The sequence below is a fragment of the Quercus lobata genome, chromosome 3, assembly GCF_001633185.2.
Source record: "Quercus lobata isolate SW786 chromosome 3, ValleyOak3.0 Primary Assembly, whole genome shotgun sequence".
Taxonomy (NCBI): Eukaryota; Viridiplantae; Streptophyta; class Magnoliopsida; order Fagales; family Fagaceae; genus Quercus; species Quercus lobata.
Window position 1 is genome coordinate 17,997,588 of NC_044906.1, and position 9,145 is coordinate 18,006,732.

General features: G+C 33.5%; 1 protein-coding gene across 1 annotated transcript; it reads left to right on the forward strand.

Moving 5' to 3' along the window:
- Window positions 1-7,161: 7,161 nt before the first annotated feature.
- On the forward strand, window positions 7,162-8,712 carry LOC115980471. Its single transcript, XM_031102713.1, is given in 3 exon segments — window positions 7,162-7,314; window positions 7,771-8,283; window positions 8,368-8,712. Coding segments are annotated over 3 exon segments (948 nt in total). The 3' UTR covers window positions 8,650-8,712.
- Window positions 8,713-9,145: the final 433 nt, after the last annotated feature.

Genomic DNA, 9,145 nt, shown 5'->3' on the forward strand with positions numbered 1-9,145 from the left:
TGCTTCAGAGATGAACTCACAGTCCCAGTCTCCAGATCTAAAACATCAACCACGGTAAACACATTGCAACCTGCCTACTCAGGACAATTATAATCAAACACTAAGCACCCAAGCCTCCCATGGTACCACAACATAACCACATCAATTTTCTTTTGGATGATGTAGCTTCCTCTTGTCCAGGTTACAGATTGGGCTTTTGCTTGAATTCAAATTCATCACCTAGATTGAAATGTGTTTCTAGCGTGGGACTTTCGATGGGCTGTGAGTTTGGTATGAGCTGGGTTGTGTGGTTTGTGATTTGGTGAACGAGGTAGCGGGACAAATTTACTTTTTCTTCTTCGGTTATTTGGTGAACGAGGTGTGGGTTCGTGATTTTGTGTTTTTAGGTTGTGTTTGGCTGCTAAGAAAGTGCAAAAAAAAAGCTAGAATTAATTTTTTTTTTAATTCAAACTTTCAAAAAAAAAAAAAATTATTGGTCTAACATGGATTTTTTTTTTATTTTAAATTTTAGACATGGCATTTTTAATAGCAATTAAAATTTTTTAATCATTTTATTAGCTATGCTGATTGTGCACACCGTTAGTGAGTTAATAGTAAAGACCAAATTGACTACAATTCCAAAATGTAGGAACTAAAATAGAGTTTTTGCCTTTTTTTTTTTTTTTTTAAGGAAACTGATTTTCTTTCTTTCATTCCTCACGTTGTTGTCCCCCTCAATCACAACACAAAGACAGTGTGGGTAACTTACTAATAGGGGTGTGCAGCCAACCCGCCAACCTACTAAAACCGACTCGACCCAACCCAACCCGCCGGGTTTGGGTCATAAAATTTCAAACTCGCCAAACCCAACCCGATCCACCCATATATTTTATATATATATATATATATATAATATTATATAATTAATTAACTTTTTAAAATAACCAACTCTTCCTATCCTATATAAAAGCCAATTAGTTCACACAAACCCTAATAAATTACTATTGTTATTTAGTCATTAGTGTTGTTTGCCTTTAAGGAGGTACATTGATATTAATTTTTGAGTTTTTTAATATATTAATATTAATATTTTTTTCTACTCAATTTAATAATAAAAATTAAAAAAATTTGTCCAATCCATGGGTTCAACCTGGCCCAACCCGACCCATGTGGGTTGGGTTGGACTTATTTGATGGGTTGAATTTTTTTTTTTTACCCACCATGGTGAGTTAGGTCAAAAAATCCCCTCAACCCAACCTAACCCGACCCATACACACCCCTACTTACTAATACTGTTGAAGCAATCTTACTTTTATACCTTTATTTTCTCTCTCTCTCTCTCTTTTTCTTTTTTAGGTCATAAAGTAGAAAACTTATCAACTTTGTTGAGTGACCCTAAAAAAAAAAAAAAAAAAAAAAAAAAAAAAAAAAGCTCTGCCACTATTCGTTCCCCCCCCCCCCCCCCACCTTCTTGTAGTATTTAAATGGTATCAACTATCAATAATTGTTCAAGTTTTATTGATGTTCATCCTATAGGGGTAAGTCATACCATTTTTCCCCAAGCACACATTTGAAATTAAGCAATACTAGAGAAAAAAACTTTTTGAAATTTGTTAAATTGTCAATTATTGGAGTAAATATCACTTTCAAACGAATTCATCGCTAACACTACTTCTATTATGCACTAATCTTAAAAAAATTCAAGTCAACAATCATAAAAATTTGTGTCACCAAATGTATTGTTTGAAATTTGGTTCTAAGTGCCAAAGCCCTTCGTTTAGAAATTTGAAGGGAGTTGGTTTCAAAAGAAAAAGAAAATTGAAAAGGAATTTGTGATTAAAGGGCTTGCACAGCTATTGAGTCATATATGGGCTATAGCTAGGACTGTTCAGCCTAAAGACCAAGAAAAAGTAAACTGAAACTTGGTGAGCTGGCCCAAGTATCAGAGTGGCTGTGTCACCCAATATGTGTAATATCTTAAGACAAATGTCCACAAATCCAAACTCCAACCACCCTTTATATAGTTAATCCTGATAAGTATGTGGTTGTGTAATCAGCATTTGAGCCAAGCCTAAACTAGGCCTAAAACTTCAATGTCCAGAAGCTTGGGCACAGGATTTCAGCCCTCTTAATAAGTTAAAACTATTTTAGACTCCTCCAAGCAAAATTTGGAAAACTTTGCAAAAGGCCCATTGACTCTTTATCTCATATTCCCTTTACCTTAGTCCACCTTGTACTGAAGGCCCAACAATGCCCATTCTGGCCCACGTCTAACTCCAACTCAGAATTGATGGTTATCCCTACTCTCCTCACCAAGCGCATGTGCTCAACTGTCCATTCTCCTTGTAGAAAACTCACATAGCATTGAGGCTTTACTAAGTACTTATTCTCGGCAATCTTTTATGGAATATCACAGTTTTCAATATTTTGGAATGGACTAATCTGTGTCTTATTTACACTAAATGTATCACTCTTTGAAACCACTCCATCTAAAATTTCATGCCCCATGTTGCTCGGCTTGCTTTGTTGGGTGGTTTTATTTCTTCCCTCTGCGTTTGTAAATACAGGTCTTCGAGTCCATTTCCTATTGTAACCTCTCTCAATCCCATCGATATATATTAGAACCAAGAAGTCTAAAGCTACAACTGTTTTTGTCAGTCCTACTCAAACTGTGGAAGCTTTCCCTCCAAATAGTAGCTAAAGTGGGGATTCTGCATTTAGAAACTTGCAAGATGGAAAAGCGCATGGAACCTGTCCTCATCTTAACTCCAAAACTATAGAAGAGCAAGGGTCCTATACAGTTGTAGATCCCACATAACACAATCAATCAGCTTTGACCTAAGGAGGAAAAAAATTGATAAGAGAAAGACAGGAGGGAGAAAAAAAAGGTTATCATAATGAACCAATTGCAAATTATCTACCACCTCAAGCATAAGCGTTGCATAATGAAATATTGTAGTTCACTCAACGCAAACAATGTATATTAATGATAAACTATAAAATTCAAATTTTGGGGTCCAGCAGATCACTTGGTTTTTTTAGTATTCTCTGTAAAAAAATTATGAATCTTCATTAAAGTAGAAGAGCCCAACAACAATGTATATTAATGATAAACTTTATCCCCAACAACATACCAACCCCTTATCAGCAACATTTTCAAACCATCTTAGGCACATAATGTGATTCAGAATCATCCAAAAGTGGAGGTAATCCATGCCTTAATCTTCTTAAGTACAATGAAATACCCCATTTGATCAAATAAATCAAACTCGTTAACCTACATACAATTGGCATATAAAGTGATCAACTTTAATAGAACTAGCTAAAATATAGAAAAAGAAAACCCAGTACCCGAACTAAAAAATCCCAAGCATGCAAATTGTAATCACAAAAAGGAAAAGAAAATAATATTATTCTTAAAATTTAAAACTTTATCCCAAAAAAATACCATGCCAATATCAGCAACATTTTCAAATCAATCTTAGTCACAAAATGTGACCCAGAATCATCCAAACTAAAAGCTACCCATGCTTAATTTTCTTAGGTACAATAAAATCACAGGGACAGAACCAGGATTTGAACCTGGGAGAGCCAAAGCTTAAAAAAATATATATATATATATATATATATGAAAATAAAAAGTTTTGGAGAGAAATTTTGTAGTTCTAAAAAAATGTTTCATAATTTCCATATTTTGCAGTTCTATTGTACCAAAAATTAGTCAAATAAAAAAACAAGCAAATAAATACGCCCTTACAAGCCACAACAATATTAATGTTAAATTGTTAATAATGTGTTAGATACACCAACTAAAAAAAGGGTGAAAAAAAAAAGAATACAATGAGTCACTTGTGGAAATGTCTAAATGGAACTCACAACCAGACTTAGAAGATCTGGCTATAAAATGAGCAACTAAATTGCCTAGACGTTTCAATAAAATGGAAATGTCTAAATTAGTCTGTTGTAATAGGGCTAATTTACACATTTCCATTTTATTAATTTTTACAAGATGCTTTCTCATTTTTCCAATTTCCTCTTTATTAAATCTTTGGGCACTACTAGAAGGTAAAAGATTAGAGTGTTCCCGTGTTTGCCTTATTATAACCTTTAGTGTGTGTCATGATTAAGTGCCTCCAATTATTTTTTCTTAATTAAAAAATCCACTAGAGAGGAGGTTAAACTGAGAGAAATAGAAGAGATTGCAGATTGTTCACTAGACTAAGAGTGTTTTAAGGGTTAGACAATTTGTGGTTTTGTGTTTAGTTAACAAAGAAAATATGGGATTTTTTCTTTCTTTCTATTTTTGTTATTTGACATCACAATTTTTTTTAATTAATTTTTATGGAACAAAGTAAAGTTTAGCTCGAATTCAGCTTAAAACTATTTTCTCCAATCCCTTAACGTGGCAATTTAAAAGACTATTCATGTGTATTTTTTTTTTTTTTGGTGAAATATTCATGTGTATTATTTAAATAAACCACATGCCTTATTAAAAAAGTCTGTGACTAAAGCTGTACATAGCTGGTCTCTTTTATGAGTTTAACATCATACAGTGGGTTGCAAGATGATAACTCTATATCAATTTAGAATTAAACTTCTTTCTTGTAATATTCAAGAAAATATTGCGTCCCACTTGAGCTTCTCTTTGTTTGTTTATTATTACTCCTTTGTTTGTTTATTTTATTATTATCATTATTATTATAACAAATAAATTCGAACCACTTTCTCTCGTTGATGATTGCAATTATTGAATTATTTGACATCGCAATTTATTTATTTTGTTCTAGGGACAATTCAAGAAAATATTTCGTCCCAATAGAGTTCCTTTGTTTTTTATTTTTATTTTATATTTTATCAAAGAGTGAGAAACTATATGGGAGTAGTAAAGTGGGCTGAAAAACTATATGTGAGCCATCACTAATTTGAAACACCTTATTGCAAATGTCCACAAGCCCAAACTTTGACCACCCTTTCTATGGTTGGGTGCCTTGAAAGTTTCAATATCAAGAAGGGCACATGATTGTTGGCTAGAAATGGCCTACAACTCTCATAAGTTAAAAACTCTTTTAATCTCCCTAGGCAAAATAAGGAAAATTTAGCTATAGGCCCACATGAAATTCCCAAAGTACAATTTTAAGAAAATTCCACCTCAAAATTCATTATACGCAAGAGATAGAACTTTATGTGTGTATAACCTAGTTTTTTTAATTTTTAATTTTTTTTATTTTTATGAACAAAAAAAAATGGCTCATATGGCGTGGTATCATTGCCCTGGCTCACTTAAACCCGAATTCTATGGCATGGGATCATTGAAGCTACTTGGGGCTATCCATGTGGACACAACATTTTTAACTGAAGCACCATGACTCGAATCACAACCCTCAGACTTGCAAGGGTGATGATTTAAGGGACTCCTACCCTTAGGCTACCACACTTCGGTGGTATAACCTAGTTAGAGATACATAACAAAATCTCATAAATAAATGAAAAAAATAACATTTTAGCATGGTCATGTTTAGAAAAAATAAAAATAGAAAAAAGAAATGGTAGTAAGAAGTCATGGCATGGATAAGTAAGATTAAAAAATATAAAAGATTAGATATTAAAAAAAAAAAAAAAAGGAAAGTATATAACTTTAAGTTGTTGGCAAGCAAGAATATATTTCTTGCTTCCTTGTGTTTTTGTTCTTTCTTGTTTCCTTTTCTCTTGAGGTGGAGAACGAATTCATTTTTTGATACCATAGGATATACTACATATAGTAGAAGTCATTAATGAGTTCTTCATGACCTTAGTTCTAACAATATTGAAATTTGAAATTGAGGGTAACTTGGAGGCTTCTCTAGGTGTGTTTTGAAGCCAAAATTGAATTCTTCTTGCTGTAAGTATTAATAGTTGCTTTTGCAAATTTGTTCATATATATGCGTGTTTTTCTATTATTATTCATAAATGGTAAGTTGCTATGCTTGCACTTGGATTAATACTATATTTTTGTATCCTCAAACTATAGGCACATAAATTGAAAGTTATTATTCTAAAAGGCTTTGCTCTTTCTTTTTTGTATCCTCAAACTATAGTCACTACTAAATTTTTTGTTGGAAGTTTTGTTTGAATGGCATTGTTGTTTTGAGTTGTAGTGACTGACCTAACTCTATTTAAAAGCTGCACAATAGAGAACTAACCATATCAAATATGAAAGCAAACTTAGCTACACTCCCAACTTGATATATAGAACATTAAAAAACTTGGATTTGGGTTAAATACTTTTTGATGAATGGTAAGAATCAACATAAGCCGAACAAAGTGTATATATATATATAATTTAAAAAAAAAAAAAAAAAAACTTTTTAAGTCTAAAGAATTGGGGGAATTTAAAGACATGGTTGGAAGTTGGAACTTTTGTTGTTAAAGTATTCTTATTATTTATTCTTAACTTTCTAGGTGCATTTCCTTTGAATAAAAAATCATATTTAACTAAAGAAAAAAAAAAAGAAAATACAATTTTAAAAAATTGGGGATGTTTGGTACATGTTTTCAAACAACAATTTTCAGTTTTTAAACAACATTACACATTTTTTCATACATTTTTTCGCTCACACGTATTTCCACACATATTTTCAAACAATAATTTTTAGTTTTTAAGTGCATGTACCAAACACCTCCTAGTCTCAAACACAATACTTTTAAGAAACATTGCCTTCCACTTTTGAGATTGCCAAAAAAAAAAAAAAAAAAAAAAAAAAAAAAAACAATAATAAAATCTTTAACTAGAAGAAGTTACGGATTGTATTGTCTTTATCTTTACAAGAGATGAAGAAATCATCCATCATAACAGTTTTTTGCCGCAACCATAAAAATATTTCGTCCCCACCTGGGCCTCTTAAACAATCAGGCCCAAATCTAATTTTCATTCAAATCCAAACTTCTTTGCAAATTAAATGCTGCTCTCACTCACGCCCAAATTCTGTACAGAGTCCTCATTCGTAAACGTTTGATCCCACCCAAAACAAGAAGCCTTCAATCTTTTTTTAAATTAAAAAAATCGGTGTTTCACATACCTATTTCTCTTTCTTTGTTTCTTTGGATTCAGCTTACTAGCCCTGTTGTATTGACTCACATTTTTATTTTTCTCTAAACAAATTGGATGTTATTTTGTTTGTGACTCTGTGCATGTCATACAAGAAGATGGAGCAACAACGGCAACTTCTACATTTTTGCGATTCAAAGCATCCTCTGGACTGTTGGCAATACTACAACAGAGGTGATACTTGTTGTGGGTGCCAAGAATCAGTTTATGGTCCTAACCACTGGTGTCCAAGAGTTGGATGCTCGGCCTATGTTCATCATAAATCATGTGCTGAACTACCCCTTGGGTTGCACCATCCCTTGCACCCATTACATCCTCTTATTCTTTTTGACGAAAAAACAAGTTAACTTGAGAAAGAAAAGAGCAGATGCCAAGTCTGTAATGAATCTCGCAATGATTACACCTATCATTGTTACCGTTGAGACTTCAACCTCCACATCAATTGTGTTGTTCTTGAAGCTGAATTCCATGACCACCCATTGACTCCCTTTTGGAGGTGGATCACGTTCACTTGCGACATTTGCGGCAAAGAAGACAAGGGTCGGCCCTATCTTTGTACCACATGCTGTTTTTTTATTCATAGAAGATGCGCTTCTTTCCTGCACAGAGTCAAGGTTGTATGTCACAAGCATCCCCTCCACATCACCCATTCTTCTCTTGAACTCCGTGAATCCAACTCCCAATTTTGTCAACTCTGTGTTCAAAAGGTGGACACACGCTACGGGCTTTACTATTGCTCCAAATGTGATTTTGTTGTCCACCTCAATTGTGCTATAAATTGGAGAAACAAGGAGGACATAAATTTGCTAGAACTTAAAGATGAGGAGAACGAAGATATAGAGCTCGATCAATCTGTTGAGTCAGTAGCAGCTTACGAAGTCAAAAATATCAAAGTGGGGGAGGACGGAATTGAAATAATCACAGAAATTAAATACTTCAGTCATGAGCATGACTTAAAGCTCACTGATGAGGAGGTTCACAATAAGGACAAAAAATGCGATAGGTGCGTAAGAGCTATTCTCCCTCCTTTTTACAGTTGTGCCGAATGTAGCTTTTTTCTTCATAAATCTTGTGCTAATTTGCCAATAAAAAAGTGAAACTCACTTCATTGACACCCACTCACCCTCCGAAAGCCGCTCTCCTTCCACCGGTGTGATGCCTGTTACCAGGCTCGTAATGGCTTCTTGTACACTTGTAAGTCATGCTACTTTGATCTTGATGTTCAATGTAGTTTGGTCCCAGAAATCCTTACCCATGAAGGTCATAAGCATCGACTCGTCCTCTTCTACACAAGCTTTTAACAGAGTTGCAGTAGTTGTGGTGATAGAAGAAATAAAGTATTCTGTTGTACCAGTTGTGAATTTGCACTTGACTTTAAATGTGCGACACTACCACAAACCACAAGGTACAAACAACATGAGCATCCCTTCACTCTCAGTTATGAAGCTGAAGATGACTCTGGTGAATATTGTTGTGATATTTGTGAAAAAGAACGAAACCCAAACCATTGGTTTTACTACTATGCCGATTGCACTTATCTTGCACATCCCAAATGTATTCTTGGGGAATATCCAAATAAGAAGTAAGGAAGCTCTTAAATATTTGATTGTCACTGACACCCCCTTTCTTTCACTAAGGAAACTAAAGATCACCCTTCATGTCACAAATGTAGTCTTCCTTGCAAAGAGTTGATCTATCAATATGCCCCATGTAATTTCTATATCCACAATTATTGTTTACAGAAAGGAAAACCTGTTTTTAATTCTAATTTTGATATTTTCCTTTTCAGTTGAGCATTAGTTCTTTATTGCTGAATTGAATGTATTATTACGACTGTAAAAAATGGGTCTCTTTCACCTTTTATAACATTATGTTGAGATTGTTAGTGTGAATTTGTGTTTTTATCCAAACAAGTCATCTTTCCATTTTATTCTTAACATTACTTACATCATTAGTTTAGTTTTATATATTTTTGCAATCATCCTGTAGTCAAAATCTGCAGCTCTGGTTATAAAAATTATGAATTTAACAAACAGTCATTCAATCATGCATTTTAAACTTCCCAATTAGATTTGATCCTAT